The sequence below is a fragment of the Rattus rattus genome, chromosome 1, assembly GCF_011064425.1.
Source record: "Rattus rattus isolate New Zealand chromosome 1, Rrattus_CSIRO_v1, whole genome shotgun sequence".
Taxonomy (NCBI): Eukaryota; Metazoa; Chordata; class Mammalia; order Rodentia; family Muridae; genus Rattus; species Rattus rattus.
The window spans coordinates 129,781,666-129,794,090 of NC_046154.1; the positions used below are offsets into that span (position 1 = coordinate 129,781,666).

At 41.9% G+C, this 12,425-nt stretch overlaps 1 protein-coding gene across 5 annotated transcripts in view; it reads right to left on the minus strand.

Moving 5' to 3' along the window:
- Runx1t1 (RUNX1 partner transcriptional co-repressor 1) overlaps positions 1-12,425 on the minus strand; it is a 145,062-nt gene that overhangs the window by 879 nt on the left and 131,758 nt on the right. For all 5 annotated transcript variants that reach the window (XM_032905663.1, XM_032905653.1, XM_032905691.1 and 2 more), the window contains 2 exons: positions 10,806-10,996; positions 1-2,574 (listed from right to left, as the gene is read on the minus strand). The exon at positions 1-2,574 is cut by the window's left edge and continues 879 nt beyond it. In XM_032905663.1, coding sequence (XP_032761554.1) covers positions 2,299-2,574; positions 10,806-10,996 — 467 coding nt within the window. In that variant the 3' untranslated portion in view covers positions 1-2,298. The remainder of the gene's footprint in view (positions 2,575-10,805; positions 10,997-12,425) is intronic.

Genomic DNA, 12,425 nt, shown 5'->3' on the forward strand with positions numbered 1-12,425 from the left:
TATGAAAATACAGGGGAAATGGTTTAAGGAAACCTTAGATTTGCGAGACATAAAGCAATCCCGTGAGGACTGCGTCTATGCAGAAAACTTAAAACACAACCATTTAAAACTGTATCCAAGGGCTACATTACCCGCTCCCCCCTCCCACAAGCTAATGGATTGTACTCAATTTTGTAAAGAAATGCCTGGTGTATGTGTATGTGGAGAAGTGTCTTCCCAGCCTTTCAACTTTGGTTGTCTACACAGCCTGCAGCACTGCCGACTCTTAAAGCACACAACCACATCCTGGGCTAATAATGTGTTTCAAAACTAACAAGTAGTTCTGGTCTGGACCCTGGACAACGAAGGGTTAATGGAGTCACACTGAACATGTTTAACCTGCTGATCATTTGGAAAGGATTACTGGTGCTTTTCAAAAATTCCGATTTTGGTCCATCAGATCAGTCTTTGGCTGACTTCCCTTTTGTAAGAATACTGTATAACCTGGCACTCAGCAGGGCTAAAGCTGTCCGTCTACACCTCAGCATTTGGAGAGCTAATGATTTTTTTTCATTTTTTTTGTAAAATTAGAAATACTTAAACAACCTTACAGCAATATGCATGCACTGTCCTTTTTTTTTAAAGTAGGATATCTTATTTTATTTTTTTTAAAAAAGTCCCTAATAATTTTTTTTCATAAAAAAAAAAAAGGATAAAAGAAAGAAAAATTCCACTACTACTCTATGCTACAGCTAAAATTGGTGAAATGGCTCTAGCATATTTAAAAAGTTGGTTTGAAAAAAAAAGAAGCATGCCTAGGGAGTCATTGTGACAGTGCAAAATACATTTATGTACATCCCTCTTACAAAACATCCATGTGCTAGCATTCCATGAAGCATGCTGGTTTCCAGGAAAAAAATCCTATAAGAGAGTGAGTTAGCAGCTCCAAAAGATAGCTTTTTCTTTTCTTTTCTTCTTTTCTTTTCTTGAGGACAACCAAAAAAAGTGTGGTTTTTTTTTTTCTTTTCTTTTCATTTTTTTTTAACTACTAGAGAAATATCACTAATACATACAGATATAAAAGCAGCATAGAAAGATACTGGTTTCTCTCACCAACTAGGAATAAAGAGACTAAATGTGGGCATATGGATCAACTACAACGCATCTTCACATTTGTCCAACACATTTACAAGAAAAACACCATTGGGAAAACCTCACAGGACAGAAGTGTTTTAATACCAAGAGAACTACTAGATTTTAATTAAAAACCCAAACAGGGTGGGGTTGAAAAATTTTGGAAAGGGGCTGGAGCTGAAGCCGCCATTTTTTCTTTTAAAATTGGTTTTTCGATATAAAATGAATAAGCTGGAATAGACCCAATGTCTTACTCTGTGGAACCTTGCAAAAGTGAAGAAATGTTGAAGGGTTATTTAGGGCAGCTGGCTGACTTGGAAGCTGCCAGAATGCTAATTAACTGCAGGCTGAGTCTCTTAAGAGAGAGAGGGAGAGAGTGTGTATGTGTGTGTGTGTGTGTGTGTGTGTGTGTGTGTGTGTGTGTGTGTGTGTGTGTGTGAGAGATATAAAAAGGAGCCTTTGTATTATGGCAATTTTTTTTCTTGCTGCTGTAGTCATACACCCCACTGGAAATCATCCTTCATTTTTCATTCTGTTGACCTGGATATTATTATTTCTTTTTCAGAAACGGGGAAAAAAAACGAACATCTGTGTCTCCTTCCAATCTGCTGCACATCTGTGCGTTTTGCAGCCGGTCTTCAAAGTTCAGTTAGCAACCCACAGACGCCATTCATCTTCTTGTTAAAATGTCTACTGCTGTATCCAACGCTCGTGCCCTTGAGGAATTGCCTCTTTTTTTTTTTTTCTTTCCATTATTGTATATAAAGAACACTGTGACTTTTAATATTAGCATTTTTGCTTTCAACAGCAATTAGCAATCTCTTGGTTTGCTGTTTGGTAAAGCATTGGTTAATGAGGTCATCTAGTTTAAAATCCCAGCTACTTGAAAATAACAGGGAGGAGGTCAAATCTAGCATTTCACGTTATATTCTTTCCTCTCTTTTCAGTTCTCTAAAGAAAAGATATCTTTGTTTTCCACAGTAAGTCATTACGACCCGTTACTGGCCTCTGTGTTTTACTATCGCCTCAAAGATACAGTTAGGTTCTCTCTTGCCGAAGTACTGAAATAAGATAGATAGTTCATCTATAAACAAACAAACAGAAAAGGGACTTTGAGCATCTGAGGATGAGGAATTGCTTTCGTGTTGGTTGTGGTGTCTTTCCTCTGACAGTCTGAGTTTAGGTCTAGCGAGGCGTCGTCTCTATGGTGGAGGGGGTTCCGGGGGTGGTAGACCTCGGAGTGGCTGCTGGTGGTGTGTCCATTGGGCTCCCAGCCCCACTGCTGGGCGTGACTGAGGAGCTGACAGCGGGCGTTTCTCCCTGCTGTGGGGCCTGCAGGGTCTGTCCACAGATGTGGTGATGCTTCTCCCAGTCTTTATGCTGGCAAAAAGAGCCACAGTATCGGGCCGTGTTACAGCCGCTGCAGGTCTCACTTGCTTTCCGGCCACAGTTCCAGCAACTCTGAAGGAGAAGGAGAGATGCCGGGTGAATGCTCATGAAGGTAAAAACCTAGTAAACAGGGACGGTGTCACTGTTCCCACATCTTCAGGAACTACACAGACAAAGTGGATAATTCAGAAGATGCTGGCCCTGGCGTGACCTTAGTCAGGATGTTACCCAGGCTGAACTTCACTTGTACCACAACCCAGCCCTCTCCCTACCTCTCCAATCTGCTGCCCTTCTCCCTGCCAGCCCTCCCTGTCCCACAAGACAGCAGTGTGAGTCAGTGCTGTGTTCCTCTCCAAAGGGCCACAGCTCCAGGCAAGCCACCCTGATGGGAGGGTGCCAGGATATAAATCCCTGTCAGCACGTTGATGTTCACATTACTATTACCTATCCATTCTCTCGGGGGGACCCAGGCACCTTCCTGATTCAGAGTCCACTGCTAGCACACTGACCACACCTCGACTGACATACCCTCCTAGCACTTTCTCACACCTGGCGCTTCTGTCACCCATAGGGTCCCATATTAACCTGTACTTCCAAGCAAGGGGAAACTTTTTCAGGATCTCTACCAGCGATTTATCTCAATTTTCTGTCAGCAATGACTATGGCATTGACAAAAATGGCTGATGATTCTTCCAGCGTTTGCCAGAAAAATCCCTTCTTCCTAGATTTGGCTATGTTCATTTGTAATTAATCACCTACTCTGTACTACTACAACCTCTACTTCCCAACTTTTCTCCTACCACCAATACTATAATGTCTAGATATGAATATACTGCTCTGAGACAGAGGCTCTTTCTTTCAGGATGCTAACAGGAATCACAAAGGAACTACAAGACCACAGTATTGGAGTCAATGAACCATAAGAAACAGGGTTCGGTACCCTTTTCCATCCCAGCCAGACAGGATACAGCAGAGTAGTAGCTCTTCCCACACTGTGCACTCAGTATCCCTAACAGTCAAATGCCAGGTTAATCTTAGAAAAGCACCCTTTACTTCAGCAAAGATGCTTTTAAAAAAAAAATCAACTGATACCTAATTTAGTCTTGAAAAACAAGAAGAAATCCTAAGACTTGGTAAATGACTGTTCTATTTGGATACAGTGTTTACCAGCTGGTACCCCCCCCCCCCCCCTTGTAACCCAGGGAAGTTAGAACGGCAGAGAGAAATGGGGCTTAACTATGCATCCAGAGAAGGAAACCCTGGCCCCAGAACACCAGCTGCCAGCTTCGTGTGGCATCTTGCAAGACACGAGAAAAGCAGAAATGAGGTTACCTTTGAGATTTACACGCTAAGATAAACACCTCATGAATTGGAGCACAGATGTCCTAGAGACTCGAGAACACCTGTGTGGGGTGGATCTAAAGGAAGCAAGGGCAAAGGGGTGGAGACCAATTGTGACAAAGCTCTCAGGGATGCTTCCTGCAAGAGAGACAGAATCTCCCAAAGCTGTATCAAAATGTTCATCTCAAGAGTGTAAAGCATGTTTCTAATTCCTTAGAAAGACTAACTCTGCTCTGAAGAGCTGTGTCAGGAGGCTGCAGACTTACCCCACTAAGCCTTCTATGACTGTCTTCTGTTTTGGCAGTGCCAGGCATGGCACCAGGGCCTTCCACATGCTAAGCAAGTGTTCGCCCACTCAGCTACATCCCCAGCTCTTGTCAATGGCTTCGATTATTTTCTTAAGAAACCAGATCTTTAGATACAGTCTGATAACCCAATTGGCTGACAGTTGTGATTTCATCACAGTTAAACCAGATTTTAAAGTAACAGAGATTTTTTTTCAAGGTTTTTTTACTGTGTTCTCCGTATTTATTGTGGTTTCATTATGGTGGAAGTATGTCTAGAGACCATTCCCCTAACAGATAAATCTCCTTCACCATGTAGACTATATAGAGGCTTTTCAGGAATTACATTAACTGCTAACAAGGGGACTCTGGAGCCTTTCAAGGACCAGAAGCAAGGAACTTCAAGAACTCTGGTGTTGAACCTTCTAAAAGGACCAACGAGATAGCTCAGTGGATAATACTGTGTTCTGTGTAAGCCTGATGACTTGTGTTCAATTCGGGAACACATGTACATGGATAGATATTGTGTTAAGTCCAGATGTGCAGATGGTAGCTATCCAGTGGAACATGTTATAGCCCCAGAAACTAGATGGATCCTGTCTCAACATGATAGAAGAATAGATGGATCCTGTCTCAACATGATAGAAGAAGAAACCCCACTCCTGAACATTTTCCTGTAATCTATATAGTTCATACACACACACACACACATACACGCACACACACATTCACAAGCACACGCACTTTCGAAAACATCCAGCTCTGTAACGTTCACTCTTAACCATTTAGAAATTTCAGTGCTAGAGAGAAAGGCACAACACAATCTACGATCTCAAACCACAAACTTAGTTGATACGTGACTGTTGTTAGTAAAACAAATCTGTAATGGATAGTCAGTACCACACCTTCCCCCCACCCCTCAGTTTAACTAATTTAAGATGAATTTCTCAAGAGGCCAGGTGTGGTAGTTCACTCCTGAAATCCCACGCGTCACGTGGAAGGCTAAGGCCAGTCCTGGGCTGCTTTACTGGGATCTTGAAAACCCATTCTCAAAAGAGTAAAAAAAGGAAAACAAAATCATGCAGGTGCACAAACTCTGACTATCACTGTATTTGGGGAGCCTTCCTCTCCCAAACTTCATTCTGTTGCATTGCCTGGATGATGTTTCCATGTCATTGTCAGGAAATGTGGGCCTGGCCCAGCCTTCAAAGCGCGAGGTCCAACACTATGCACTCAGAGTGAGGTTTCCTTCTGCGAGGTTTAGCTTTCAGGACATTGCCAGCTGGGTCCTGGAACAAACTCAGCAAATAAGCGATATTCCTAAATTACATCAGAAAATCCCAATTAGGGAACAGAGACCCAAATCCAAAACAATATTTTAAGGAAATTAAACATCTAATCTGAGTCAAGTGGCGTCTTTAGGAAACACCCCGGTGTGAGTCCTATCGCGTTTTGGCAGAGGCACATTTTGGCAGACTCCAGGGTGGTAACTGCCCAGTACTCAATGGCTCCTTCAGATTGAAATCAGATGTACGCAACATTCTCAATTTAAACTGATTAAACACACAGACTAAACCAGGTAATTACAAATGCATGTGCTGGGGAGTGGAAAGAGGAGACAGAATGGGGACTTCTTTATTTTTTAAAGTGTTTTCAAAGATGGGAATAATTTTACTTAAAAAAAAAAAATGGAACCGAGCCAAATACAGAAACAGATGTTTTGGATAGCAGGGCTGTGGAGAGCCAAGGCCCCTTGCCTCAGCCCTTCCTGGTTCTGATCTAAAAGTTAAGGGGCTCTGGTTAGTTTTACCTCTAGCCCCACTCTGAAGTTCTTTGGTCCTATCCGTTTACCTCCAACCACTGAGGGTAACAGCCTTCAGGTATAGGACGATGAAACAAAGAATGATCGAATGATCCAGGAGGATTAAAAGTTTTTAAAAAGTTGCATTCTTTATTGCCCTGGACACTGCATTGTAATGAATGTGTAGGACACTTAGTGCATGCTCAAGTAACAAAAAGCCAAATCAACCAAACAAAAACAAACCCCCCAAAAACCCCAAACCCTCCAAAGTGGACTCTCTCTTTATAAGCTCATCAGAAACCTTAGAAGGCCACGCATATGGTATTTCTCTTGAATAACTCTACTAAATGTCCTGTTTGTGAGTGCCTATCTAGGCATGGCCAGCAGTATAGATGCTGAACATTTCATCTGGAAATGGAGGAAGGCATGTGTAATGGTTTGAATGAGTTATCTCCCATTGTCTATCTGAGGCATCTGAACCCTCGGCCCCTACAGTTGGTGGGACCATTTGGAGAGGTATAGGAGCTGTGGCCTTGCTGGAGAAAGTCTATCACTGGGAGTGGGCTTGAAGAATTTAAATTCTTCCTCTATTTCGTGTTGCCTTTCTTCACTCTGTGCTTGCAGTTGAGGATGTGAGCTGTCAGCTTCCTGCTCCTGAACCATGCCTCTCGACACAACGCACTCTCATGTCGTTGAAACCATAAGCTACAGCACTCACTTTTGATCATGTCGCTTTATCACAGCCATTGGGCAAAGTTGCTCTGGAATGCAGGTGAAGAATCTAAGGCTGGATCGGGAAGTTCCTCTTTGCAAAATACATTAGACCTATCCTTGTATACAGATACAGCAGGGATGGATGGAAGATCCTGGATGCCAGAGTTCCATAACAAAGATTCTATTCCTTTTTATCTTCTCAGTACTTCTTTGTCCCTCAGGCAGGGAAGCTCTTTCCTTTATCTTGTTATTTAGATATACAGGGAATAATCTGGCCATCCTAACAGCAAAATGCATCCCTCCTAGTCATCTCTGCTGACAATTCTCTTTCTGAGAGACAAAAAAGGTTTTCTGTGGAATTATTGTCTGTTTCACTGATGCTCAAGACATTTAAGTAAAATTGTTCTACCTAAAATTCCATAATTGTAAAGGGCTGGCTCTACTACTAGTTCTACAAAAACAAAATTCTACAGAAGCAACACCCTGACTTGAACTCACACTTCAAATTTTTAACCACATGTTAGACCTACATTGATATTTTTGCAGTGCAGGATCCAGAAATCTTTAAAAGTTGAGCCCTTCTCAGTCCCCATCTAGCTGGTACATAGACTTCTAACTCTCTTTTCAATATGCCCCACTCTGACAATGTCAGATCTTTTTGTGGGTCCCATTGTAGCCCCACTGGTTAGCAGACAGCACCATCCCCTACAGTGGGTATAGGTTGAATCAGAAAACACAGGCAGCAAAACAACAAGATATCACGGAAGCTAGCCACAGGCTTCAGAGTCAGGATAGCCTGTGTTTCATTTTCAGGGCCACTGTTGAGTGATATTAAAACCATAGGCAATTAGCTTAAGTTCTTGGAGCAAAACTAGGAACTCTAGGATTTCTCAGAGTTATGCCAGGCCTCAGCACATAGCCTGAGGTCCTGCATTCGCAGCAGGTGGTCGGCCTGGCTCCTTTGCCTGAGCACTGGCTGGAATAAAGATGGAGGTCTAGTTCCTGTTCTAGATGCAGTGCCTCCGTACCGCTAGAATCTGAAAGCTTACACATCATCGGAATCAAGTGCCCTCACCCAAGGCATTACTAGCTACAAGGAAAGAACTTCCTTAGTGTCTGGGAGCATCTCGTCTCCTCCATCCCCTCTGTCTTCATATAGACTCCCGAAAGATTCAACACTGGCACCTGTCCTCCATTCCTTCTTTTTAATTCCCCCTCGGTGAAATATCCACTGATTTTTGTTTTCCAGGATGCTAATATTCTGTTACGTCCATTACAAAGTCTGCTTTGTTCCCTGGAGGTGTTTGAAAAGCAGGGACTGGTATAAAGAACTGTCTCCTCCTTCCTAAGTGCTCTCTACCTGAAGTTTCCACAGTCGCTACAAACCAGTGATGTAAACCTGCTTCCTGTGCCCCTCCTGCCTTTCCAGGCAACACTTCCTGACTCACTACATGTTCGATGTGAGCCTACCTCTCTCTAAAACTGACAGCTGAATCTAGTGCCATCTGCCTGAGTCATTGGTAGCCTACAGTCCTAAGACTGGGTCATTTTATTTTAATTCCTCTTTCTTTAGTTCCTATAATGACTCTAACCAAATACCACAGGCCCTTCTTCACCTCCCCTATTCCTTCCAACATCTTGGCTGCTATTCATATTTCCTCGTCATTGTGTCAGTTGTGACATTGTTAGTTTAGAAAGTTAGAGAACTGTGTATGAATGATTGGAAAATACTAGTATATACTTTGTCCAGGGGAAAGAATCCTTCTATTGCCAGGTGGCTACCATGGCAACCTGGACTGAGGACCAGCTCACATATCATCTGAGCCGTGGAACAAGTCACCCAAGACTCAGCTTTCTTATAGACAAAGGGAAGAAGACAATACTATCTCATTAAAGCTCACTGCTAGTAACAGACATCTTCCAAAAAGGCCACACCTGATCCTTTCCAAACAGTTCCACAAACTAGGGACCAAACATTCAAATGCATTAGTCTATTGGGGTCATCCTCATTTAATCCATCACAACAGACAAGAAAGGAGAGAAAGAGGAGGGGAAGGAAGGGGGGACAGCTGTTAAATGATTCTAATAAGATACATAAAAATCAATAACTGTTACATTTAAAGATAATGTATATATTTTTAACCAGTTTCTTCCATAACCAGACTTCCTTTTATTAAAATAACAAAATCATACACTATCTAAAATAGTATCTACATAGTTAAATAGTTAACGGTTAAGGGAATTACAAAGCTTAATAGTATTGGTGAGAATTCTGAATTGTCTATATATTGAATTGAAACAGGGACCTCATATTTTGGACAGATTCCCCACCTGAGGAGCCAATCAATATGGAGTCAGAATGGGCCTGCCTTAAACTGAGGACACTGGAGTCCTTCAGGTTGTGTGGGAAGAGTCCTGGTAAGTTTTGTAGACCTGAACTTGAGGTCTGTATAAAACTAATGCCAAGACCAGTGTAAGTGTCATACTTTTTTTTTGCACCGTTTTATAGTGTCATATAATAAAGACACTAAGTATACAGAGACTGAAGGACTCCAGCATACCATCGCCTGAACGTAAATATCTAACTTTTTTCCTTCCTGGGCACTTGTCTGTAGAAGTCAATCCTCTACAAATACTCTAAGTATAAATATAGGCCTGGGATGTTCCTGTGAAAGTAAAAATGTATACAGGATGGTAATTGTGACTCATACTATCACCAAGTTGTACAAGTTCTCTTCAGAAGATGCTAATCACCTCAAAAAAAAAAAAAGTCCATATACATCTTAGAGGCAAGATGCCAGTAAAATTGAATTTCTGTCTAGTTTAACTCAACAATGGAAAAGTCAGCCATTAAAAGGCAGATAAACTTCCCTTTGTCCCCCTCTTCCTGAGAAACTTCCAAATGTTGAAAATCAATTCCTTTTGTCCCCTTGTTATTCATCTGCTACACATTAAATAGAAACTCTGCGCATTGAGTGAGTCCCGCAGGGTCTTTCATCTGCAGAAAAGCCTGCTGCAAATTAAATTCTTACTCTCCCTCACAAATACAGATACACATTGTAGTAGACCATTGATTTATCAGTCTGTGCCTTTGCTAGTTCAGATATGTGAGACTAGCTAATTGCAGTCTTTTATCTGGAGTTATTTTGGACTTGAAGATTGTGTGCTATATTAATTAACATGGAACAATTCTTTGCTGTTCTGACTCTGTAGGCAATATTTTTTTAAAGCATTCTGCCACATTCTAGTTTATTTACTTATCAGTTCCTTGAATCATTGGGCCTTAAATGAGCGCATGTGTGTGGATGTGCAGAAATCATTATAGTGATTTCTATACTTAATAATATTACTCAGATAGCAATGCTATGTTAAGACCACTGCAATGGTTATGACAGAGGCCCTGAAGACAAAGATTATACACAAATTCTTTTAGAAACATTGAAATCATGCAGACAGTACTTTGACATTGGACTTAAGGATTCCTTACTAAAGTGATTTTAATGCCAGGCATCAATATAACTTTGGAGAACATGAATTTCACCTTAGGAGCTGGTCTGTTGGCTCAGTTGGTAACATGTTTGCACCACAAGTAAGGACCTGAGTTTGAACTCCCAGAACCCCTGTGAAGCCCCAGGACAGTTACACATCCATAATCACAACAGTCCATCATGGAGATGAGACACAGAAACAGGAGAATCCCCAGAAGTTCACTGCCCAACACATGTGCAGAGGTGAATAAGAGGCTCCATGTAAAACAACATGAAAGACAGAGACCAACATCTACGGTTATCTTCTGACTACAGGATATTTGACACACACACACACACACACACACACACACACACCCCTACGCGCACGCGCGCGCGCACACACACATTTATATACACACACCATTCACATGGATCCAAAGACTTTCACATTAAGTTTCAATTACCAAACATCACAATGCGACACCTCAGTTAGAGAACTTTCCTTCAAGTGGCTAATGAATAAACATGCTTACATCAGTGCTAGGTCAGTCTACCAGTGCCTGGATTTTTGACACACTGTCTCTAAGCTTTTCCCAGTGATCTGTCTAAAGTCCAGTCTCCACTTGCACTTGTGAGCTTCTGGAATCAAAACCAAATGTTCTGTCTTTTCTTTGCAAAGAAAAAAGGTCTTACCTCACTGGAGTCTTCCTGCTGGTTGATGACTGCCAGAGCATCCTCTGCGGCCTGCCTCTTGGCCTCAGCCACCGTGCGTTCCATTTTGGCTCGCTCTGTGGTGATCATGTCATGGGCTTTCCTCTCGGCTTCAGACACGGCTTTCTGCAGCTCCGTCATTGCCTGTCGCTTCACCTCATTCACAGCCTCCTCTGTGCCAGGCCAAGGAACAGAATATCTCCAGGTTAGCTCAGCACCCCAAGCACCATCCCTTAACAGAAGTGCACAGAACAAAACCAGCTCTTCTCCAAACGGCTGGACAGTTCTGCCTCTCTAAAGAACCACCTGACCTTTGAAATTCATCTAGGAAACCAAAAAAAATCAGAATTCTTTCGGCATGGCCTCCTTGTGCTTATATATTTACTTAACTTTTCTCCAACCACATTGCCTTCAGAAATGATTTTGGGTCTTGTTAAGGAGCAAGAATGCCCACAAGGAACTTGGGACTTGTGTGCCTCATTCAGACACACAAGGAACCTAGATTTTAGCCTGACATCATGGTGAATTCAGGAGTTCAAGGCCAGCCTGGACTACACAGTAGGACCCTTTGTATAAAATAAATAATGAACTAGATGGTGCAGTTTAACTTTTTCTTGCCATTTCTTGAATAATACAGATACGTGCTTCCACAGAGCAAATGACAGAGATCTTTCTAAGAGGACCTTGCCATTTCTATGCTTTAAGATGTTCTCTGTCTACTTGGAACATACACACAATAGCTTGAAACTACCACCTGTTGCACTGGAGAAACAAAAGGGAGTCACCTCAAGCCACACAATCAGACTTGACTAAAAACGTACAAGGTGTCCAATTACCCTTTCAGTTTCGGCTGCAGTTGAGGTACAAAGATTCAACCAATGTTCAACAGAAGATTGACGAGTGAAACCAGTACTTTCCGTTTAAAGAAAAATTAACTGTTCAAATTAACAAGGGAAAATATCCTCCTCGAGAATTAGTTTATCTAATTTTCATCTTTATTCAAAAGCAAAATGACAATGATTAATTGAAAATTTAATAAGCAGTAATTATTAACTTGGCAAACCTACTACCAATTAACACTCTATTAAAACTAATTATGACATGTTTTATTCAAGTGTTTGCACTTAATTGTTTCACCCACTTAAAAAGCACCTTAATTAAATGCTCTGTTTAATTAAAAACATAGATTCCTAATAAAAATGTTTTACTGTAGATGAAAAGTTTAAGGGATGCAAGTCCTCTCAGGGTGTCGTAAGTTCCCGTGGTTGATTCTCCAGTACGTAACCTACAGGCCATCGGAAGCCTCCTCCTGGGACTCAGTATCATGCTTCCTGGAGCCTCTGTCACTTAGCACCATTATCCCTAACGTACCTTCCTTGCACATAATGTCTGGTTAAGACTCAGACACTGTACTCTAAAGGCAGGGTCCAGATTGGAAATGTTAACTAACCCATGATAAGCTTCTGTCAGCTCCTGCAAGGTATGCAATTCGAATCTGGATGGAATCAGCATGCTGCACACTGCTCCCAGCACCTTCTGCACCAAGAGGCCAAAACGCTGCCTTTATTACCCTATCATAAATGACTCGGGGCAACGGGGAAG